The sequence below is a fragment of the Panthera uncia genome (genome assembly GCF_023721935.1).
Source record: "Panthera uncia isolate 11264 chromosome B2 unlocalized genomic scaffold, Puncia_PCG_1.0 HiC_scaffold_24, whole genome shotgun sequence".
NCBI classification, from domain to species: domain Eukaryota; kingdom Metazoa; phylum Chordata; class Mammalia; order Carnivora; family Felidae; genus Panthera; species Panthera uncia.
In genome coordinates, this window is record NW_026057580.1 from 87,540,832 (window position 1) to 87,566,055 (window position 25,224).

The window sequence follows — 25,224 nt, forward strand, 5'->3', positions numbered from 1 at the left end:
TCTTGTACTCATCAGTCTTTTAAGAATCACTTTTATCTACACATCGCAAATCTTGTTCTGTCTATAGTAGTTCACTCTCCTGCTGCCACCCCTTCATTGTTTTTTTGATATTAGCTACATTTTTAATGCTGCTTTGTGGAAAGATCACTTTTTGTAGTCCTGGCTATCTTTACGTTCCAGGTTCCCTCGTAATGTAAATGAGGGCAATGTATGCCATGTGTTGAAAGAGTAGATGTGAAATTACTGCCCGAGGTTATATGGGGTATTATGTAAACCGATGCTGTTGTGAGGTTTCATCCAGTTACAGGGTTCTTTGAAACTGATAAGAGGAACTAAGACATCAAGGATTTAATACTAGAAGATGTTAGTGGATAAAGGAGGGTTGTAAATGTTGGCTGAAAATATGAACAACTTGAAAATGGAAAAGATGCCTTTAAGTTCTCACAAATACAGTCACATGTTTGAGTCTTGCGTTTAGTTTTCCATTCACTGTTTTTCTTCCTGATATCAACTGGCTGTTATTTTGAGACATAATAACTTACTGAATTTATTGTATTTCCCTAGAACCATGACCCATATTACGTATATATGTGTTAACATGGTTTGTTTTTGGAATCTGTCCTAAGATGTCTCACAGCATCACAGTTATTGTCACTATTCAATATGTTCACTTTGTTTTATTTCTTGAAAATATTTTAGGAGAGAAGAGTTGGGTAGAAGAAACATGTGAGAACATTAATGAGCCAAAGTGTCCAGCAGGGTAAGATGATATTCTGAGATACTGTTTTGTTAAGGTACTATTTTTTTTCTCTTTCTAAATTGAAAAGATAGAAGTAATAATTAGTCATTGGTTCATTAAATGTTATTTTTAGTCAGGCCCTGTGGTGGGCACTTGTGGCATACGGTTGATTATGGAATGATCCCCACTCTGGAAGCTAATGGAAAAAAGAGAGGTCACGACTATTTAGTCTTTAGTATTCATGAGGGTCGCTGGAAGTGTGTTGTCTTTCTCCTTAGGAAGAAAGGCCCTTTACTTAGTTTTAAGAATGAAACCTGTAGCCAGTTACTTTACAGCTTCCTTTTTATTTTTTGTATTTTGGTTCGCTTATAAATTCGGGAGATAAGCAACGTGTCTGTGAACGAATGTTGTGTAAGTTTTATAATTCATCTTTGTTCTTTTTGTCCTTAAAGTATTTTGCCCAGTACCTTATGGATACTAGGCCATCAAAAAATCTTGTGTGGAATTCAAAGGGGGAGATTTTGTGAAGATGTAACGTAAATTTTCTTTGCTCCACTTGAGATCTACTATTTCATATAATTTGGCTCATTCATCTTCAGAAACATATTTTTACCTTTTTAAAGTAATGAGTTTTTTTCCAAACTGTTAAACATTTTAAAGCTGTACTTTAGCTTATTTTGTTTGTGTATATAATTTAGTTTTGCTTTATAAGATGGGCGTTTTTTTTTTCTTTTGGATGAAAGAGTACTTTTTTTTTTTTTTTTTTGTTTAAAGCAACAGTAATAGCAGCAGCAAAAACTAAACCCAAACCAAAATATTCCAACAGAAGAGACTTTTTTCAAAGGGTACGCTCCTGTGCCTTGAGCTGTCTTTTAAGTTCAAGATATCTTGGAAAATTTAGACTTAGTGAATTTTGAATCTTTCTTTTCCTTCTACGTATTGATCATTACTTTTCAGTTGTAATGTTGATCCTTGTAGTGGATCTGTAACTCTTCCTTTCTTTACAATAAGATCATAAGTTAGAACATGTGTTATTCTACTGGAAGTTAAACCAGTGTATTTACCTGATGGCACAATAAACTGTTTATGTTTTATGTTGATTGAATACAAATAATTTTATACAGTGATTGACCACTGAGACCCTAGGCATTGGTTCTGGAATCTTCCAACTGAGCTATGATGCAAATACTAGTTAGTGGAAATCACATACCAATATATATATTCTTTTCTTCTTCCTTTTGTGTTTGCATGTGAGAGTAAGCTGAGGAGGAGGTAGAATTGAAAAAGGCAAGAAGAGTTTAGCATTTGCTCTCAAATTTTAAATTACTGAGTAAGCTTTAAGTGGAAAGTTTTTTTACAGTTATCCTGCAGTGTTCAACTCCCTACAGTCTCCCAATTATCGTTAGAAGTTCAAAATTTCTGAACCATGCCCATTTTGGTTTGGCCATGTAACAGTTTTCCATAGTTATTCACTTTGACTGAGCACATCATTGTACGTGTTTGTTTGTTTTTTTTTTTTTTTTTTGCCTCCTTTGGAGTTGTGCACCACATACATCGTGTGTGTGTGTGTGTGCGCGCGCGCACGCACACATGCATGCACACGCACGTGCCCTCATTGTTCATTTCTAGCTTTGGATCATTTGTTGTTTATTTATTTAAATGTAGTAAATACATCTCAAACTTCTCAACTAAATAGTAACATCTTTCAAATACAGTAAACTTAAAAACCAAATGTTATGGGGGCGCCTGGGTGGCTCAGTCGGTTGAGCGTCCGACTTCGGCTCAGGTCGTGATCTCGCTGTCTGTGAGTTTGAGCCCCGCATCGGGCTCTGTGCTGACAGCTCAGAGCCTGAAGCCTGTTTCAGATTCTGTGTCTCCCTCTCTCTCTGACCCTCCCTTGTTCATGCTCTGTCTCTCTCTGTCTCAAAAAAAAAAGGAATAAACGTTAGAAAAAAAATTTAAAAAAACACAAATATTATGTATAATTTTTGTGATATGGGGGTACCATCTATTAGATTCATGTAGACAATATCAAAAAGTGGTTGTTCAGGAAAAATCTTAATGGAAATAAAAACATAATTTAGAAAATGCTGTTACTAACATTTATTCTCCTGGAGATTGGGAAAATATTATTACATTTTAGTAACATTTGGTCCAGCTTTTGGAATAGCAGGAACCATGAATGATGTTCTCCATATGGTGGCTCAAAATGGTGTAAATGCTTGAAAATACTATTAGATGATATATATATACATATGTATATATATATGTGTGTGTGCGTGTGTGTGTGTGTATGACATATATATATAGTGAAATATAAAAGCATATATATGAATATAAATGTAATATCTCCTTTATAAGAATGCTTGTTGAACTTGTTAATTTACTTTAGATTACATACTGACCTCAGTGAAAAATTTTCATTTTTCATTTTTCCCTGTGCCAGGGAAAAATCTTCATTGGATGTGTATCCTCCTTCTTCTTCTTTAAACATTGTTTTTCTTCTTTCTCATTACCCAGGTTTGAAGCGCCTCCTACCCTCTTATTTTCTTTGGATGGCTTCAGGGCAGAATATTTACACACTTGGGGTGGCCTTCTTCCTGTTATTAGCAGACTAAGTAAGTAACTTCAGAGTTCACTGTTGAGGTGTCACAGTTTCAGCGAGATAGACTAGAGAGGCAGTCTTTTTTTTGGAAAAATACTGGCAGAATGTGTTTTACCAAACCTCTCTATGGCAAAGTAGTTGAACCTGATGATAAGGAACTAGTCTTCAATATTGTAATTACTTTGAAGTTGCCTTTTAAATACTTCTAAGATAGTACAGTTATACACACACACACACACACACACACACACACACACACAAGCACATACAACATGTGTATATATACGGTTATATATAAATATATACACACGCATATAAATCTGTATGTATTTTTAGAATTTTGGATTCCTTTTGTGGAAAAATCATTTAATAATTATTACATCTTAAAATAGAATTTCAAAAACTGAAGGTATTTCTGATATGCTTCTAGTAGTGTAGACATTGAGTATTTGCTAGTTATCCTATAGTACCATGTAGCATCCTTCCAATTTCTTTGCTTCACTCAAGGCCTTAATTGGATGATTATTCTGTAATCAGAATTGATTACAATTGATGCAATAGAATAGTTTGCAATTATTGATGCAATAGTAGAATAGTTTTTTCTTAATATTAATGCCAGGGTTTTAAACCACATTAACCCCCAGTTATATGGGTATTACTTGTATCATCGTTACTGAAAAAGGAAAAAAAATAGTTTATGGGTATAAAAATTAGAGAACTTTGCTCATTATCAGTGATCAATAATTAAGTAGTTCCAGTGGAACGCTAAACTGAAATGGAAGTAAATACAACTATGTTGGAGTTCTGAATTGTAAAATATTATTTATTAGGCTTGAGTGTATGAGATTAGTTTAAACATTAAAATCACTCTCAGTACATACATGTGCACATTTATTATACTTCTTTTATGACAAACCAAAATAATTTGGGAGTATCTTTTTAAAATTTCAGTTTTTCTAAATGTTTATTTATTTTGAGAGAGAGAGAGAGAGAGGGAGAGAAAGGAGAGTGTGAGCAGGGGAGGGGCAGAGAGAGAGGGAGATACAGAATCTGAAGCAGGCTCCAGGCTCTGAGCTGTCAGCACAGAGCCTGATGCGGGGCTCGAACTCATGGACTGCGAGATCATGACCTGAGCCAAACTGGGATGCTTAACTGACTGAGCCACCCAGGTGCCCAAAATTTCAGTTTTTAATTTCTACCTAGAAGAAAATCGTTTTTGTAAATAATTGTTTGACATGAAAAAAAAAGTCTTCAGCAAAAAGCATGCAAGAGCAGGGAAGGCTTTATTCTGACCTGTTAGGCCCATGATGGGCTTTGAAGCTTGAATCCCGCCCTTTGTTGCCATTAAAAGGAAAGTTTGTTTCAATGGCACCAAACATTGCATCCTGAGTTCAGAATTAAATAGCTGTAGCTACCTGTATGTGACGTTTAAAAGAAATCAGTACACCATTTGCCTAAGCCCCAGCTTTGGATAATTGAGGAACATACTCTGTAATTCTGGACTGTTTGGAAGGCATTGAGATAGACACATGCCAACCTGAGGGACATTTTTTTGGCAATGATTTATTGAGATGCTAGAATCATTAGGTGTATGTATTTTTTTTTTTTTTTTTTTTTTTAATAGTAGAGGCGGGAGAAAAGGAGCGTGACACCAGGGCTAAATCTGGAACAGTCTGACTTCTGTGCCTTTCTCTAACTTGAAGCCAGAAGATGCCTTTTTGTCTTTAGAGCAGTGTTGAGTATGTCCAGAGTGAGCTGATTCTGGATTTTCAGACTGAGACACTGCCACCCCAGCTACTGCTTCACCATTGTTTTAATTTTGCAGATTTTGCTACTCGTGCAGTTTGTTTTTTCTCTCCTTTATTTTTTAATCAGTGATTCATCACTTACATATGATGCCCAGTGCTCATGCCAACAAGTGCCCTCCCTTCATATCCATCACCCATTTAGCCCATCCCTTCACCCAACACCCCTCCAACAACCCTCAGTTTGTTCTCTGCATTTAAGAGTTTCTTATGGTTTGCCTCCCTCTCTGTTTTTATTTTATTTTTCCTTCTCTTCCCCTGTGGGCATCTGTTGAGTTTCTCAAATTCCACATATGAGTGAAATCATAGGATGCAGTTTGCTTTTTTTAAATTATCTCTTGTAATTTAGGTATGTGACCACCAAATAATATCAGACAAAGATCTAGTAGGCATCATTAGTACAAATGGTCTACCCAGAACTTAATGTTTTTGATAAGTATGGGATAATTATTTCATAGACTTAATTATTTCCTTTAATATTTATCTGAGGAAAACTAACTTGAACACTGAATTTGAATCTGCAGTGTTGCTTTATAATTAACCCTAAATTTTCATATGGTTCTAAATCCCTCCTGGGTTAGTTTTTTTTAATACTATTTAGACTTACTTCGTACCAAAGCTAGATGAATTAAACAGATTATTGATTGCATTTAACAACAATCTTTGATTTTTTTTTTCCCTTATAGAAAACTGTGGAACATATACCAGAAACATGAGACCAGTATATCCAACAAAAACTTTTCCCAATCACTACAGCATTGTCACCGTAAGCTCCACATTTCAACTTTTATATGTTCACAGAAGTGAGATGTAAATGTTACATTTTTCGAGGGAATAATTAGACATCTGATCAGAAAAGAATAACTTTTTTCCAAAATGTAGTTAAGCAAGGAAACCTAGGTTTTGGTCTTTGCCTCTGCCACCAACTAGGTGTAGTTTGGGGAGGATCCCTTTCATTCTGGTCTCAATTTTTCCATCTTGAAAAGAGGTGACTGAAGACTCTAAGAACTGAGTTCTTGGTTTCCTTTCAGCTTTAAGATTCTCCAATTTTTGTGTCTTGTTTCTTCTTATGGCTTTGTAGCTTGCTTTGTTGGTACAAATCTGTCCTACACTCATGGATTCTCAACCTGTTCCAGTCATCTTGATGTATGAGTTTAAGCAAGCCACTTTGCCTGACTCTAGATAGGATTACAGCCCTGTTTTTGTTTCAAAGTTTGCCAATTTAATTGGAGTCCAAGAGAAAAGTCAAATTCATTAGGTGTTAGGGTTCAGGCCAGAAAATGAATTCTTTAGCTTGTATTAATGCAAGCTCTTCTCAGACTGAACCAAAACATAGTTTGTTCTACAGAAATTCCTTACTCAGCAATGCAATGGGAAAATAGGGCACTTTTTTAGAAATTGAGGAAGCTGCCTATTAATATAGGCCCTTATCCATAGCATTCCTACTTACTTTCTCCTGTTAAATAAAGTACAAATACTATATAAAACCTTGAGTGGTTGGTTGTATTTTAAAAATCCCAAAGTTTTGTTCTTCCCTCCTTAACTCTGCCAAGTTCCCTGTAGCTTCGGTTACATGTTTCTCTTTGATGATTTTGTTTTGTGATTTTATTTAACATTAAAACAAAAAATACCTCACAACTTGCATAAAACCTGTTTTTATATTTTTTAGGGACTTTATCCAGAATCCCATGGCATAATTGACAATAAAATGTATGATCCCAAGATGAATGCTTACTTTGCACTTAAAAGTAAAGAGAAATTTAATCCTGAGTGGTACAAAGGAGAACCAGTGAGTTGTTTGTTTGTTTTGGCTACTAAGATTTTTTTTTTTTTAATTCTCTTCTATTTCAATCAGAGTAAACTACCAGATTCTCTGGAGCTTTTAATAACCTACTTCATTTATTGTGTCGTGGCCATCCTTTTGTAAATGGAGACAGATGCTGATCATCCTGAACACAGCTTGTATCATTGCGTAATGAGAGTAGTTTATTTCATAACTGGGTTTGGGTAATTCTGAACCATTTTTCTTTTCTGCTTCATTCCACCTTCTATACACTAGGAGTGTATAGAAGTCGTCGGGGCAATCTTTTGATCCACACAAAACTAATGGTTTCTGAAGGAGGTAAACTTTGACTTCATTTGCATTGGCTAACACCGGAAGATTCTTTCTGGCCATGATTTAGATGTGTTTCTTTGTATTTTTCAGAAATTTCCACAAAAATCCCATGGGGTCTTTTTAGATAGTCTTGATATTCCTCTTAGAAGGAAAAAGAGCATGATGTGTAATTTACAGGGTATAAATTCAAATTTTAGTGCTGACACTTAAAGTTATGTGACTTTGGGCAAATTATTCTTTCTCTGCCTCCATTTTCTCATGTTTATACTGTAGATAATACTGTTAACTACCTTACGGGGTTATTGTGAGGATTATCTAAATTAATAATTGAGATGCTTAGGGGGATACTATTTAGAACTGAAATTGGCAATAAGTGCTTAATAAATGTTAGTTACATAACAAAAATGTCAGCACATTAAGCACATGTATATTTGGGGTTTTTTTCTTCTTTCCAGGGGAAACCCCATTAAGTAGGGGTGTGGCTCTGAAAGTTGCAGAGATTTCTGAAAACGGACTGTCTATATTTTTTAGGTTAATTTAAGTTCTAATTATTTCATTTTGCTGCTGTTCAGAGTCATATTAAGTGATTATTTTATAGTCTCGCTGCTGGAGCTCATTAACCTCAAACATAGTCTAGCACTTGAGAGAAACACACTGATGTTACATGAGTGTATACTTTGCTAAGAAGTGAACAGTTGTGTAATTTTCTGACTTGCCTTCATTCTCTTCCCCAGATTTGGATCACTGCTAAATATCAAGGCCTGAAAAGCGGTACATTTTTCTGGCCAGGATCAGACGTGGAAATTAATGGAATTTTCCCAGACATCTATAAAATGTATAATAGGTAGGTATAGATGCACTTTTTCAGAATTGCTCATTTATTTATTTTTTAATCTCAGCTTCTCCTTTTTATCAAGTCCTAAGTGATAGCATTTGCATAGAACGTTAGCTGAAAAATGAGAATGGTCAGAATAAGAACTCTATCTCAGATAGCTTTTAGGTGGAGGGTAGGTGAGTTTTGAAGGGATGGATGGACAGTGAAACTAGACAAAGTTTTTTCTGAAGGTTTTCTAGAAAGTGCTGGTTACATGTTACAGTTTGCATTCAGATCTTTGGGCAGGAATAAAAAATGAAGTCATAGTGACTGACTCCAACTTTAGCTGGACGTCCAACTTTTTAAGAGTCACGAGCAAGTGAGTTCTCCATCAGGTACCTTTTGTGAAATGTATGGTGGACACATGGGTTATTCATGTGGTAGCAATTGCTATTCTCAGATACAGACATAATATCATCAAGTAGATGTCAGAAGCACATTTTTAAACCTAGGTGCAGCTTTCATTGGGATGCTTATGGGGACACCATTTAGAACTGTAATTGGCAATAAATGCTTAATAAATATTAGTTACATAACAAAAATGTCAGCAAATTAAACACTTGCCTTCATTCTCTTCCCCAGATGGAAGCTTCCCCAATGTGAACCTTAACTTTTGGTCCTTTATTGGGAAAACAAGTTGGAGTTTTCAAATAAAACTTATACATTGTTTCAAACACAATTAATGCATGCAATTGCTTTAGTCTTTCAGTGTGCTTTTCAATAAGAAACACACTGATATTTTAAACTCAAACAATGTCACAGACTATTTCATTTTGTTTATCCTTAATTTTAGTTCAGTACCATTTGAAGAAAGGATTTTAGCTGTTCTTAAGTGGTTGCAGCTTCCTAAAGATGAAAGGTATGTAGATGACTAATTTGTATGGTAACTACTCCTTTGTTTTATAGATATCACAGAATATTTAAAAATAAGCAGCAAGAAAACTTTGCAGTTGGCTCTGGCATTTTATATCCAAATAAACTCTTTAGGGAGCTCTTATGGCTACCATTTTGAAGAACTCCAAATCTGCAAATTATTTCTCAGAAAGATTAGAAATGTTACCCCAGTGTTGTAGACTTTTTAATCACTATCAATTGTGAAGTTATACTTTCCATTCTGTTTTACAATGTGTTTATAAAATATTACATTTTGATGCTGTTTGATTTAGACCACACTTTTACACTCTGTATTTAGAAGAACCAGATTCTTCAGGTCATTCATATGGACCAGTCAGCAGTGAGGTAAGTACCTTTTTATCAGTGATCACTTCATGAAACCTGGTGTCATGTAACTAAACCTGCTTTGAAGCAGGTTTCTAGACCATTCTAGCAAGATTCCATGATTCTGGGAAGAGTAGTAAGCACAATTTTACTAAACCAAAGGATGCACTCTAGTAAAAATAACAGTAGTCTGGTCTATACTTTCCACAGTGCTCAGTTGAACTGATGATAAATTAAATTCTATATTCTCATTTCCAAAGCCTTTATCCACTCCATTTATCCCTACATTGGCTTAAAAACTAAGGGTCTTTAGAAGTTTTGTAAATGGGTAGGACTCCAATTTTCTTTTTTCTTTCTTTTTCAATCTTGACTTATTTTATTCTGTGTTTGAGAAACAAGAGTGTGGATAGCAAAGGTTCAGATAGCCAGGGTTCTGGCCTGTCCATAGACTGGTTTCTTTTTTTTCTTTTTTTTTTTTTTTAGTTCTTGTTTTGATGTTTGTTTATTTATTTATTTATTTTTTTTTTGAGAGAGAGAGGCAGAGTATGAACAGGGGAGAGGGGCAGAGAGAGGGAGACACTGAATCCGAAGCAGGCTCCACGCTCTGAGCCGTCAGCACAGAGCCCAATGTGGGGCTTGAACTCACGAACTGTGAGATCATGACCTGAGCCGAAGTCGGACGCTTAACTGACTGAGCCACCCAGGCACCCCTAAGTTTTGTTTTTTTCTTCTTAATTCAAGTTACTTAACATACAGTATAGTCTTGGCTTCAGGAGTAGAACCCAGTGATTCCTCTCTTACATATGACATCCAGTGCTCAATTTTCTATGTAAATATAGGAGAATTAGTCAAATAACACAAGAAGCCTACTATGATCTCTCCGCCTTAGGAGATCTAGCTCTGACCTCTGAGATCATGCTTACAACAGAGCTTGGGCATTAAAGAATAGGAGATTTTGTCAACACTATAGAAAATTTCAAATAACCATGGTTTTATTGAACAGTTACTAGGAAGTTAGAGATGGGGAAATGGTTCATGTACTAAGGCTGTCAACATGAGATCTTACTTGACCTGACGCCCTTTTAGGAACTTAGCCAACCCCTGGCTAGGTTTGTAATCGGTATAGTGCTTTGAAAGATCAAATACTGCTTTCAGTTTTTGTGCGGCCATAGAATTTTTATATCTTGGAGCAGAGGAAGCATTGGAACAGAAAACGATTTGAGCTTCTTTCCTTGTACTTCTAAGCTGACTTCCCTTATGCTGTATATTTTATCTGTGACCCAAGATCTGAAAAGAAACAGGGAGTAAGGATCTAGGCATATTGGTGGTCATGATGAAAGGAAGAAGAGGTATAGCCAGGGTCCCTAATCTCAGAATCCTTGTTATCTTTTCCCCCATATGACTGCTTACAGTCCCCCATATGACTGCTTACAGATAAAAGACTAGGGATAGCTAGAATTTCACCCTAGTCTGCATGGTTTGTGAGCCTCAAAGTCTCTTTAGCACAGAGTCCAGACCAGAGCCTATCCTAACATGTCTATTAGCTCCTAACATCTCCAGCAGCTCTAATGTAGTTACTAATTGTGTGTGCCCTTGCTTTGCTCTTTAGAGGTGAGGTAAGGAAGACACATGGTCAATAAGGTGACTGGGTCATAACTGGTGACAGGGAAAAGTTTTGTGTCAGTGTTTTCTTGGTTTGACAATTGACCAGATGCTAGTGTAATTTTTATTCTTTCACTAAATTCACTGACACAACTCATGTCTAGGTCAGTCTGGCTACAAGGAAGTCTGAGGATCATTTTGTAATTGTTTGGTTATCAGCTCATATAAATTATGAAATCGGTGCTGCCTTTTCTAATTTCACTGAAGATTTTCCAAAGGACTATTTTTGTGATTCATCTTCATTCAAGATTGAGCCCCTTGCTTTTTGTATCATAGTCACCAGCTTGTAAACTCTGTTAAATTCTAATATTACTGGCACATCAAAACCCACTTGATTTTAATACTTAAAAACTCCAACTTGCATTACTTGGGTGGCTTTGAATGAAAGACCATATTGAAGGAGGTTGTTTCATTATTACAGTGGAATAAATTGACTATAGAGATAAGACTGATTTGATACATTACAGAAAGCACATGTAGAGCTGCAAAGAATTTTCCTGGTTTTGCAAGGAGAGCCGAAAAGAGAAATGTCAAAAGCAAGTTACTAAAACTATTTGCTAGTCTGTCCTCGTGATAGATGTGTGCAAAATACATGCAGTTTGCAAGGAAATAATGGGTTGTATTCCTAGGAGTTCTAATTTAAAACATTTTTGTCAATGTTTATTTATTTTTGAGAGAGAGACACACACACAGAGTGTGAGTGGGGATGGGCAGAGAGAGGGAGACACAGAATCGGAAGCAGGCTCCAAACTCTGAGCTGTCACCCGATACGGGGCTCGAACCTACGAACCGTGAGATCATGACCTGAGCCAAAGTTGGAGGCTTAACTGACTGAGCCACCCAGGCACACCCTAGGAGTTCTAGTTTTAAAAATCAAACATAATGAACTATAAAGCATTTCATGAATAATTTTAACATTTTTGGCAATTTAGACGATCAGGTCGGCTAGTGACATTTCCAGTACTTAGGATTGAGCATGTACCGGATTTGGGCCCTTCTTTTTATTAATGGGCATTGTCTTACCTGGCTTGTCTTAGCCTAATGCAAATCATATGTAGTTCATCATAGTAGTTGCATCCACTGAACTTTTCCTTTATGAACAGAGATAGCTTTACATAGAAATAGCCGTTAATATGGAATCCATCACATGAAATTGCTTCCCTTTCTTAGGTCATCAGAGCTTTGCAGAGGGTTGACAACATGGTTGGCATGCTGATGGACGGTCTAAAGGAGCTGAACTTGCATCAGTGCCTGAACCTCGTCCTTGTTTCAGATCATGGTAACCTGAATTTTCATCATTTACCCTTCAGGTTAAATGGTGCCCCAAAAAAAGGTTCCTTGACTGGTTATTGTTTCATTATTTCTTCTGATTGTTATAGTTAATTCTTTGTTGTTTTTTTTTAATGTAGTTTGTTGTGGAAAATGTTTAGGAAAAAATTATATAAAATATAAAGTACAAGTAAAGCACAGAATTCACAGCTATCAATGATAATGCACCCATTTCCTGATTTGAGGAAGGTTTGTACCAGGAATTTTGAAAAGTTAAAAAAAGTTTTTTAATGTTTAATTTTGATAAATGTAGTGTAGTAATTTTAGATTTAATGAATACATTATTATGTACATCTTCTATTTAGCATAAAAATCTGATTTTAGAAGCAGTATGTATTAATTTTAGTACTATGTTAATTTCACTTTTTACTTATTTTGACCTTTAGAACATGTTTGTGTAACAGCCTTGAGAGTGCAGAAGCAATGAATGTACAAGAAAATAGAAAACACGCCCTTTGCATTTGTTTTTTTTTTTTCTTGTTGTTATTGTTTGTGTCAGAAATAATTGCTAAAAGCTATTTCTAGAAATAGCTGTAAGAAGTTTTGTTCCAAAGAAAATGCAGTTCTGGAATGACACTGAGAATTTTATAATACCAGTTACTATTCTAGGTGATCTTATGAAAACAACTAAGCTTTGCTATTTGGTCTGAAGCTGTGATATTCCTCCTCACCTACCTAAATTAGAAGAAACAATAAAGTAATTGTGGATGAAGGGGAAAATATTTTTTTTAAGTGAGATGGTGGATACAGCTGAAGTTCTGTGTCTTACCTACTAGATGTTAACTCACATGAGCACTGAGCACATATTTATTGAATTACATTCTGGAAGTGAAGGAAATTCTCTTCTATGTGTGAAATTCCTTATTGAAGTTGTAACATGTTTGGGAATTTTTTCTCCTAGGCATGGAACAGGGCAGTTGCAAGAAATACGTGTATCTGAATAAATATTTGGGAGATGTTAAAAATATTAAAATTGTATATGGACCTGCCGCTCGCTTGAGACCCTCTGATGTCCCGGATAAGTACTTTTCATGTAAGTATATATGGATGCTAACTTTGAATGTGATTACATTCTGAATACATTCCTCTAAATTATTGTATCTCTACACTAAAGTGCATCAAGTTAATTTCCTTTGCATGATTAAATCTCCAATGCAGGTCTTCTGCACCCAAAGGGATTTTATTCAAGACATAGATCTAACCACTTATTTTTGTTTTTTGTTGCTAAGCATATTATATGTGTGTGCTCAGTACATTTTTATGTCGTAGTGTGTGTTTTACTTGTATTGGGTTCGAGATTACTTGTACTAAAAATAAAAACAAAAACAAAAAACAAAACAAAACTTAAAAGTTCATCTGCATTTATTCAAGTTTCATTAATGACATTTCATTAAAATAACTTAGAGCTGTTATAAAATAATATTCTGTCACAAGGAGGAATGCAGGAAATTCTGTAATTCTTATAATTCCATAAATAGCTGGTTTCTGTCCTCAGAAATGACTTTCTTTTACCATTCTAAAACACAGTGAGAATGTGTTTTGTAAACAGAGAAGAAGAAATTTCAATTCTGTGTTGACCACATGTGCAACCCAAATTGCCAAGGAAATTTTTTAAATGTTAATTCTTTTGCAAGTCAAGTGCATTTCCTAACTGTTTGCACCTCTGTTGTAGCCTGCTTAAAAGTCGTATACAATTGTTATAAAACCTGTTATAAAACCATATAGGTGGAGGCAGTGCCCAGAGATGTTTAGGATGGGATGACTAAGCTTTAGCTTTCTCTCATTAGGCCTCTGTTTCCCAAATTAAGGCAAAAATATCTATATTTATTTATCAATATACATACATGAAATATAAATACAAAACATTTATTGTATCTGAAATTTTTTTTCAAACTTTTCTAAAGTATGGCTAGAAGAATCTTTGGAAATCTAGACATATATTGATTTGTAGCACAGAAGACACTAAGTAAACCTGTGTGGTCTTGCTATGCAAATTCAGTTACAAAACTATCTACTTGCTCTCTCTTCTACATTTTCCAGTGTCCTTTTTATTTGGAAATTCTGGAGTTACCAAATATCAAAGTATATAAAATAAAAAGTAACGGTTTCCTTAAATCTCCCTAATTCACACCTCATTTCCTCTCTCTAGAGATTAAACACTGTTAGGCTTGGAATGTCTTCCCAGATATCTGCTATGCGTATATAAAACACTATTTTTTTTTTAATTTTTACACTATGAAATCATACTAGATCTAGATGCATGGTCATATAGATGGATGGCCAGATGAATGGACACACATATGGATGAACAGATGGATGGATAGATAGATATTCTTTAACTTGTCTCTTCATTTAACAGTACGACATGATTTCACAGGCACGGAGTGGTTCCTAAAGATCTGTCTCATTCCTACCAACCACTAATATATAATGGTTTAAATAAGCTGTTTGGAACCTGCTTTGAGTTTGAGTCTGACATTCAACATTTTTGTTTTATTTTTATTTCTAATTGTAGCATAACATCCATGATTAATTCTTATCTTTGTCCCCCTTCAGTTGATTATGAAGACCTTGCCAGAAATCTTTCCGTGAGTGTATTTATTTTTCCATTATTTACCTATTGTTAGTTTTAATATATATTTAGAAAAAAAGTTCAGTATCTGTTCTTGGGATTTTTTAGCATTAGAATTTTTGAGTATGTGGGCCAACATTTAAACGCCCTATAGTTTTTATTTTTCAACTTTTTTTTTTTTTTAATTTTTTTTTTAATTTTTGGGACAGAGAGAGACAGAGCATGAACGGGGGAGGGGCAGAGAGAGAGGGAGACACAGAATCGGAAACAGGCTCCAGGCTCCGAGCCATCAGCCCAGAGCCTGACGCGGGGCTCGAACTCACGGACCGCGAGATCGTGACCTGGCTGAAGTCGGACGCTTAACCGACTGCGCCACCCAGGCGCCCCTAAACGCCCTATAGTTTTTAAAGATTTTTAAGGACACACCCCAATAAACCAGCATTGAAAGTTTTTAAGAATTCATTTATTGTCATCAATTAATTTTTATAACAGTAAAGAAATAATTGGAAAAAATAGAAGGGAAAAAGTCTATAGCTATCTCAGCATAGGTACTGTTGGCATTGTTATATATTTCCTGCCAATCCTTTTATGCCCATTTAAAAAATAAATTCTTGACTTGGTGATGAGTTATCTATAGTACATTTTTTTTACTTGATATGTTTTATTTATTTATTTATTAAAGTTTATTTATTTGTTTTGAGAGAGAGAGCGCACACAAGCAGTGGAGGGACAGAGAGAGGGAGAGAGAGAATCCCAAGCAGTCTCGGCACAGTGTGAATGGGGCTCCAGCTCACAAAACTGTAAGATCATGACCTGAGCCGAAACCAAGAGTCAGACACTTAACTGACTGAGCCACCCAGGGGCCCCGAAGTGTTTTAAATATTGAAGAAAATGATTACCATTGCAGTTATAAGAATGTTTGGAAATGGTATCATCGATAGTAACCCAAATATTAATGAATGGCATAGTCTAAGAATTTTAGTTTTTTTTTTTATGTAGCAATTATGATTTCCTGTAAAAAATACGAATATTGAATCGTTGGGAATAGAGGGACTCCGTTATTTTTGCATCTGTGACTTACTGAGCAGACTGGTAAAATTTTTAACAGAAAAAAAATCTTACGGAATTAGAATACAGTCTCAAAAGAAGTTTACACCTAAGAAAATATCGAAATAAGAGTTTTTCTTTACCTTCTGTAATATCAGTGCCGGGAGCCAAACCAGCACTTCAAACCTTACCTCAAGCATTTCTTACCGAAGCGTTTGCACTTTGCCAAAAACGACAGGATTGAGCCCTTGACATTCTATTTGGATCCTCAGTGGCAACTTGCATTGTAAGTTCTGATGGTTTCCAGGTAAACCTCACCTGATATGTTAGTCATTCAGCGTAACTGTTGGGCCCTTTTCAACAATGTTATTGTGTGAAAACTGTGCACAGATGATTCTCTTCACTCTGTCCTGGGGCTTCTCAACCCGGGATTGACCTTTTGGGGTCAGACCATTCTTTGTTGTGGAGGGCTGTCCTGTGCTCCTGTGCATTGTGGGATGTTTGAAAGCATCCCTGGCTTCTACCCACTAGATGAAAAAGCACCCTTTCCATGGTTGAGCCAACCAAAAATGTCTGCAGACATTGCTATAGGTTCCCTGGGGAGGGCCATTCACCCCCAGCTGGGAGCCACTCCTCTGCCCACATCCATGTCGATTATTTATGTTCCATGTTGGTGTTACCACTTGCCGCTCTTATCTCTTCCGCACATTACAGTTATCCTAATAATACCTTCAGATCCAGCGAATAATTGGTAAAACCTCTTTATGATAATGAGCAATTGCTTTCTTCATTTTACAAAGTTGTTTTTTCAGCTCAGTTTATTGATGTGTTGGAGAATTATTTGGATGGTTAATATTGTTAATATCTCAAAACCTGATAATTAACTCTTTGGATGGTTGCCAGGAAGCCAGGGACAATAAATACCCCTGTCAAGCAAAACCTAAGCAATGAACCAGGATTCACTTTAAGAGTTTCACTGTCTCTACTTTGTCTCTACTTTTACTAGAGGGCTGTGCTTTTCGTGTTTGGAAGAAAAACATTGAAAGAAGGGATGGTTCTTGCCTTCATGGGAGAACCAATATTTTACGAACATCTATATTCCAAAGATTGCTTTAGGCTAAGCCATTTAATTTGTACAGACAACCCAATACAACAAGATTGAAACGAAGATAAGAGAACTACATGGCCAGTGTCACAGCTAGCAAATAGCATAGTCAGGGTTCAAAACTAGTTTTGTGTCAGTGCTAGTGGCTTTTTTCCTCTATGCCATCCTGCATTTATGGTTGATTTGTCTGCAAAATAAAAGATAAGGGTGGCCTCTTACTGCTTTGCAAAGCCAGGTGGTTTTGTTTACCATTTTTTGGTTTGTTTAACAAAATAGTTACTTATTCTTGATTAACAGAAATAATGTGACTTTAAATTTTGCACTATGAATAGACTTCACATCATTAATTCATACTATGTCAAAATTAGGAATCCTGCAGAAAGGAAGCATTGTGGAATTGGATTCCATGGTTCTGACAATATATTTTCAAATATGCAAGTAAGTAAATCTGATATACTTAAAAAAAATAGTAGTTTGTATCTGAAGAAAAACTGATATACAAAGTTTTGATTTATTTATTTATTTATTTAAATATGAAATTTATTGTCACATTGGTTTCCATACAACACCCAGTGCTTGGTCGAAGAGGACGACCTTCCCCGATAGAGGAGGACCGTTCTTTGGTCAAGGGTATACGAGTAGCTGCGCTCCCCTGCTAGAACCTCCAAACAAGCTCTCAAAGTTTAGATTTAGAAACATGGATTGTGCTTACATGTCTTGGATGAGAATTAATGTAGCATATGATTGCATGTAGTCATTTTATTTTGAGCATGGTATTAATAGAATTTGTTAAAATATTCATGTTTCAGGCATGTATGACGTATTATATGACTTATACCTCATACTAAATTTCTAATAATCATTTTGCATATGTTTGTGTTCCGTTAAGAATATTGCTTTCACAGTAAATGAAAGCTGGTGATTTAAGAGGAGAAAAGATATCATACTTGTTCTAAATGAAGGTAATGCCTTACATTCATCTAGCAATTTAAAAGTTCAAAATATACGCACAACAGTTATTTAATTTGATCCCTACAGCACTGTGTAGGGTGGGCAGAGTGACATTTATATCCCATTTCACAGATGAGAAACAATTTCATCATCTGTTCTCTTCTGACTGTCAAGTCAGGAATCACAGTAAAGCTGAGAGAAGTATCCTACATGTCCTTAGATTACATGTGCAACAGGGGTTAACACCATATCCTATGAAGCCTGTGGGCACGGTATTTTTCTGATATCTTAACATAACCAGTTTATATATGTACAATATGGATAATATAAAGTAATTTTTTTCACCAGCTACATACATAGCTGATATGAACTGATAAACTGTTAACTTTTCTGGCCAATCTAGGCTCTCTTTATCGGCTATGGACCTGGCTTCAAGCACAGCATCGAAGTTGACTCTTTTGAAAGTATTGAAGTCTATAATTTAATGTGTGGTAAGTGTGAACAGGCTTCTTTCATTTCTTCTGAAAACAGAGCTGGAATAGGATTATGAAAAGTAAGTCACACGGTGGGCATCTCTGTAGAGATGAAGATGATGTGAGACAGATCACATTTTTACCTTTCACCTTCCTGACCCAGAGTCATTGAAAAAAATATGTGGATCATTGCCATCTGATTACTGGTGTCTCTTCCATGGGTTTGCACACAGGTAAACTGCAACACCCAGAGCTGTGAGGTCTGTACATCCCCAATGCCTAGCAGTTTGCCAGGCCCTTGGCTTAATGATACGACGATTGACTCAGGCGTCAGGTGGAAGCCAGGGAAAGAGTTTGGAGTCTGTGAAGGGAACACAAAAGAGGCGGAACCTCTGGTAGCAATAATAGTTGAATGGATGACGATGTCACAGTTGTAGAAATGGAGGAGGACCCATTAGATATATTACTGACTTACTCTGTACTTTCTTAATTAATACCTTTATGGTTGGATATTATGTTTTAAGTATTACTTCCTTTTTCTGATAATGATACTAGACATTTGCAAAACCTTAAATTTGTCCTGAGTATGATTCTTTCAGTGGGGGCCTATACGCTCAAATGAATTAATATATCTTAAAGCACTTAAAACAGTGCCAGGCATATCCTAAGTGCTTTACTGTTTAAGTGTTTGCTATTGTTATTATCAAGAGCATGAGTTTTATTTTATTTTATTTTTTTTAATTTTTTTTAACGTTTATTTATTTTTGGGACAGAGAGAGAGACAGAGCATGAATGGGGGAGGGGCAGAGAGAGAGGGAGACACAGAATTGGAAGCAGGCTCCAGGCTCTGAGCCATCAGCCCAGAGCCCGACGTGGGGCTCGAACTCACGGACCGCGAGATCGTCACCTGAGCTGAAGTCGGATGCTCAACTGACTGAGCCACCCAGGCGCCCCAAGAGCAGGAGTTTTAGACTCAGACAAAGCTGGTTTTGAAGCATAGGTCTTACTACATTAGTAGCTTTGAGGCCTTGAGCAAAGCACTGTGATTATTCATCTACCAAATGTTGACAATAACTTATTAAATTGTTTTGAGGATTAATTAAGAAAAATATATTGGCACAGTGATTGACATTAGTATGCAATGGTGGTAACTATAGTTATTATACACTTTAAACTTCAGAAGTTTCGTTAGAGACGCACAGCAGAATATCAGTAATTCCATTAAGAATAGCATAGTCATGTGCTTGCTTCAGCAGCATATATGCTAAAAAAAAAAAAACAATAGCATAGTCATAAATGCTCTCAAATTCAAGAGAGTTTTATAGTTTTATTTTAGGTAGAGAGTAAAGAAGCCTTACATACATTTAGTTCTAAAAAGATAAAAATAGTGTAAGTCTACCATTTATTTGATTTTGAAACCTCGAGGTAACCATTTACCATTCTTGGCATTATGCAGATTTACTGAATTTGTCACCTGCTCCTAATAATGGAACTCACGGAAGTCTTAACCACCTTCTAAAGAATCCTGTTTACACCCCAACACATCCCAAAGAAGCCCACCCCCTGGCACAGTGCCCCTTCACAAGAACGCCCAGACATAACCTTGACTGTTCATGTGATCCCTCCGTAAGTATTGACAAAAAGTGTAGCCCAGTTTGTGTGATTCTGCAGCACCCTCTGCATAGCATGTGCTATAGAAACACTTCATGGTCAAATTAAAATGTGTAAGTGAGCATAAATATATATTTATGTTTAATTCCAAATAAGCACGCACGTGCAGCCCTTTTATTATTTATTTTTCCTCTTCCTGGTTTTTGCATTTTCACATATTTTTAAATTTTTATTTATTTATTTTTGAGAGAGAGAGAAAGTGCAGGCGGGGGAGGGGCAGAGAGGAAGGGAGACCGAGAATCCGAAGCAGGCTCCACACTGTCAATGCACAGCCTGTCATAGGGCTCAAAGCCACGAACCATGAGATGTGACCTGAGCTGAAATCGGATGCTTAACTTTGCCCAGGCAGCCCTCACTTCTGTTTTTATCCCTTGGTGCTGTGACTTGACTTGGGTGCAGGTTGGAAGAAGTCCAGCTAAGTTCTGGAGCATCCTGAATCATGGAATCTGTGCTACTGTCCTAGCAGTGAGGTCTTGATTATAAACCAGTCACAGTATTCTTTTCCTAAACTATATCTCAGTTTATTTTAAAGTATTTTTTAATGTTTATTTATTTTGAGAGAGAGAGAGTGAACTGGGGAAGGGAGGGAGAGAGTCCCAAGCAGGCTCTGCACTGACAATGCAGGGCTCAGTCTAGGAACCTGTGAGATTATGACTTGAACCAAAATCAAGAGTCCAATGTTTAACTGACTGAGCCACCCAGGCACCCCTCAGTTCATCTTAAATTTAGAGGCAAAATAACATTTTTTGGCAAGAAATGGATATATGGCACTTTACTTTTTAAGTTTATTTATTTTGAGAGAGACAGAAACAGTGCAAATGGGGGAGGGGCAGAGAGAGAGAAAGAATCCCAAGCAAGCTCCAAGTTGTCAATGCAGAGCCTGATGCAGGGCTCGGTCTCATGAACCATGAGATCATGACCTGAGCCAAAACCAAGAGTCGGACGCTTAATGGACTGAGCCACCCAGGCGCCCCGGCACTGTTTTCTTTTTACTCCTATCTTAACATACAGTTTTAAGAAGATAAACATTTGTGATAACAAGTGAACAAAATTGATAGTGTCCATGAAGATAGAGATTTGGGGAACAGTTGATTTTATGCCTTCCGTTTTGTTTTAGGCTCATAGAAAGACTGTCAGAGTAGGGATAAAAATGATAAAACAGCAATTCTTATTTTTCATTGATAGTGTTGTGCTTATGTAACAATTTTGTCTTCTTGCAGCTGTCATCCGAATTTTTATCTTCTTCCTCAAAAAAAATAACTTTCACTTGTACAAGATGGTTTTATCATTGTCCCACGATGGAACAATGAGGCTGTAGAAATTGTTACAAAATTAAAACACATATCAAAACAAACAAAAAAAACATGTCTCTCATCGCTTAAAATAGTATTATTAACTTTTAGGTTTTGCCAGTTGTGGATTTTGAGATACAGTTGAATTTGACTGTGGCAGAAGGTAAGTAAGGCATCCTTACTCTTGAGCTCGGAATGTGGAAACAGGTTTTTTCTCAACAGTGTCAACCACAGAGAACTGGTCTGGGGACATTAGCTGAGAATAGCCAGTAACATAAAGGTAGTAGGGGAGGACGACCTGATGAAACATGGCAATGTCCTTGCTCAACAGTCTAGACTGCTAGTCAGACTGGAAGGAAGGAAGGGATAGTTACAGCGCATCATGCATTTAGTGGAAGCTGAAAAACTCTTTATGAACAGAGTTGAGGTGGTTTGAGATTTTGGAGATTTTTACAAGTTTATAAGAGACCCTCAGATTTCCATTGAAAATACTGTTAAATTTCTATCTCACCTGGTTCTTAGTTAATTACAGGAGAGTATAAGTTGATTGATTTATCTAAAATTATTTCTTCATAGATTTTTTTTTTTTTTTTGAGAGAGAGAGTGTAAGCTGGGAGAGGCAGAGAAAGAGAATGAGAATCTTAATTAGGCTCCATGCTGGGCATAGACTTTGGGGCTCCATGCAGAGTTAGATCCCATGACCCTAAGATCGTGACCTGAGCCAAAATCAAGAGTCAGACGCCTAACTGACTAAGCCATCCCGGTGCCCCTCTTCATAACTTTTGAGTGAAAATTAAGCATATTTAATACACAGACAACTGAGAACATTTGTCAGCTGGGACTTGGATGCTCAGTGTCACTTTGATATGATCTCTGATACACTTTGATGTAGTCTCTGATCATTAAGTTACTTGGCTCAGTTTTTTCCTTCTGGAATAAAAAGGTGAATTCTATATTATTCCCAAACTGAATTTGCCTATATAAAATCTCTACATGTTTAGAGAAATCTTTGATGGCCCATGGTGACAAAGCATAGTCAAAGATGACACTTTTGGAATTGAGTAGATCTGTGTTTGAATATGAGCTTAGGAACTGTATGTCCATTGGAAAAGTATTTACTCCCTGTAAACTACTGTATTCTCATCTGTACAATGGACATAAAACCTTAATTCATAGGACTGTTTAAGAATTCAATTAGATGATGTCTACAAAGGACTCTACAAAGCACTTGACACTTGGAAAAAGCGCAGTAAACGGTATATACACTATCACTGTTTCATTCAGCTTTATCTCATAATTTCAGTTCTGAATTTTTGTTTTCCAAGCACATACATCATCCTCAAATTTTTCTTTCTGGAGATTTGCTCTAAAGAATAAGTCATTAAAGTAATGCTAAAGAATTTTAGTAATATTATTTAAGACCTATTTGCTGAAATTTCTAGCAATTTCATAGTGTCCCCTTGTGAGATCTTGATATTACACTGATCTCTCAGAATCTTCATAGGCAAAAACTGTGGTGAATCCCTTTTATTTTCTAAATCATTTATGGTTCTGCTCTTTGTAATTAGTTTGTGTGGTTTTTTTTTTTGTAGTAAAAAATAATTTTTCAATAGGGTCTTAAGGAAAGAATTAGATGAATGTTATCATTATATATATTATCATATAGTTCACAGTAAGTTTGTTTGAACGGTGGTTTCATTTTTCTCCTATGACCCAAGAGAAGGTTATTAAGCGTGGCACTGTACCCTATGGAAGACCCAGAGTTCTCCAGAGGGACAGCACAGTTTGCCTTCTTTACCAGCACCGGTTTGTGAGTGCTTACAGCCATGACATCCTGATGCCCCTTTGGACATCCTACACTGTCGACAGAAATGCAAGTATTGGTTGCCCCTCTAGCTACGTGTGATTATTTCATTAATTATCATTAAGCAGAACATTAAAAGCATGGTTAATTTGGGCCAAACTAATCTTGGCTTCATAATCAGTTCCTATATTAGGAGATCACTGAATTGGGAGTTGCAGGAATTAAGTTCTGATTCTAGCTCTGTGACTTTGAGACTCCGAGCAAATTTCTTCTTCTGGGAAGTGAGGAATGTGCATGAAAGTATCTCCCTTGCCTTGTGTTTGTTTTCATATTTTATGATTCTAACTTATGTAATCAGTTTTGCAGTCAGTCACAAGTATTCGTCTCTAAATGCATAGATGTATGAGTATAAGGACTTTCCTTGGTTGTACTCACCTTAGGGGGTCCTCACTGATGGGGAAGGCCATTAAAACTCAGTAATTTTTCAGTGTGTAACACCTATGGGAAGATCCTCAAATCAAACTACAGAGAGGCTAGGGATCCCGTCCACCTCCCAGACCACAGGAAGCCCTTGAAAGGAGTTGTGGGTAGACGTGGTATGGAATATCCCAGAATAAGACCACCATTCCCCCTCATCCCTGTCCCCTGGCTGCTGTAGTAGAAAGAGAAGCAGAAGATAGGCCTTGAAAGAGAGAAGTGGAGAGGGAATGAGATTTAGATTTTGATCAAATTAAAGTTTTAAACTAGTCTGACCAAATTTTCAAAGACTGAATGCCTGGCAAGCTACAGGAAGCCCTTAAGGGATGGAAAGGGGATTTGAGAGAGCTAGTTGAGTCTAGCAGTTGGATTTAAAAAATAAAACTATTGTTAATACTCACTGAGAAAGCTAAATAAAAAAGGTAGGGATGTGTGCATGTATATATGTAATGTCTATGTTAAAAAAATATGTATATATTACGCACCCCCACATATTCTCATATTTACATAAAGTTTCAGCCATAAATTTGTTCTAATTTTGACGACTATCTTCAAACACTACAAACATGTTTTGTACTTGACTTTGTAATATGTAGGAGTCTAGCCAGTATTGTGTAGGTCCCCATCAGATTTATTGTTTAATGCCTTAATTACGGTGTTCTTTGCTTTGGTTTGAATGTTCTGTTTTGTAATACAATCAAAGCAGCATAAATTCAATCATCAGTGCTCCTGAGGTTTTCATGCTGCATTGTTAATTCAGTGGCTCCCCAAGCACCAGCTTTCAAGTCTATGCAGTTGTCTTTGGAAGATAGGCTCAGGTCCCCCCAAAATCGGCATTTCGCTCCCTGAAAGTTTGAAACTTGTAAACAAAATGAACCCAGCATAATAGGCCAATATTTGCACATGTGACAAATGACTAATATCCTTAATAGTATAAAGAGTTGTTGCCTTTCAGTTAGAAAAAAGATGAATACACTGTTCGAAAAATGGGAAAATGGAGTAGAACCTAAAGGGACAAGTAGGGTGATGTTCACAGACCTTGTAGGGTGTGGTTCACCCTCAACTCTTCATAAAGCAGTCTTCTTTTCTTTTATATGCCTGATACCTCATGGCTCTTTACATTTTGTTTTTCAGGACAGTTTCTCTACAGAAGACTTTTCCAACTGTCTCCACCAGGATCTTCGAATTTCCCTCAATCCTGTCCATAAGTGTTCGTTTTATAAAAATAATGCTGAACTGAGTTACGGGTTCCTCTACCCACCACGTAAGTTTCTTCCTCCCTGACCTGCCCTTTCCCTGGTCTTCTTTCTCTCTTCCTTCTCCTTTTCTTTCTTTTGGGGCAATGGACACCATCTTTTTATTGTTGATCATCACGAATGAGAAGTATAACTCTTAGGGGAAATTTTCTAAAGCATCTAAAACTTGAATTTTACAAAACCTTTAGCTTTTGTTTGGAGGGTAGTTGATTTAGTGCAGACACTGTA

The 25,224-nt window shown here is 36.4% G+C and overlaps 1 protein-coding gene across 1 annotated transcript in view; it reads left to right on the plus strand.

Moving 5' to 3' along the window:
* ENPP1 (ectonucleotide pyrophosphatase/phosphodiesterase 1) overlaps nt 1-25,224 on the plus strand; it is a 69,554-nt gene that overhangs the window by 35,392 nt on the left and 8,938 nt on the right. Inside the window, exons 5-21 of the mRNA XM_049654383.1 lie at nt 700-760; nt 3,260-3,357; nt 5,836-5,915; nt 6,819-6,938; nt 8,000-8,109; nt 8,933-8,998; nt 9,306-9,378; nt 12,190-12,298; nt 13,250-13,381; nt 14,905-14,936; nt 16,126-16,253; nt 17,441-17,510; nt 18,427-18,514; nt 19,953-20,122; nt 21,571-21,622; nt 23,178-23,332; nt 24,875-25,004. Of these exons, the coding sequence (XP_049510340.1) occupies nt 700-760; nt 3,260-3,357; nt 5,836-5,915; nt 6,819-6,938; nt 8,000-8,109; nt 8,933-8,998; nt 9,306-9,378; nt 12,190-12,298; nt 13,250-13,381; nt 14,905-14,936; nt 16,126-16,253; nt 17,441-17,510; nt 18,427-18,514; nt 19,953-20,122; nt 21,571-21,622; nt 23,178-23,332; nt 24,875-25,004 (1,674 nt within the window). The remainder of the gene's footprint in view (nt 1-699; nt 761-3,259; nt 3,358-5,835; nt 5,916-6,818; nt 6,939-7,999; nt 8,110-8,932; nt 8,999-9,305; nt 9,379-12,189; nt 12,299-13,249; nt 13,382-14,904; nt 14,937-16,125; nt 16,254-17,440; nt 17,511-18,426; nt 18,515-19,952; nt 20,123-21,570; nt 21,623-23,177; nt 23,333-24,874; nt 25,005-25,224) is intronic.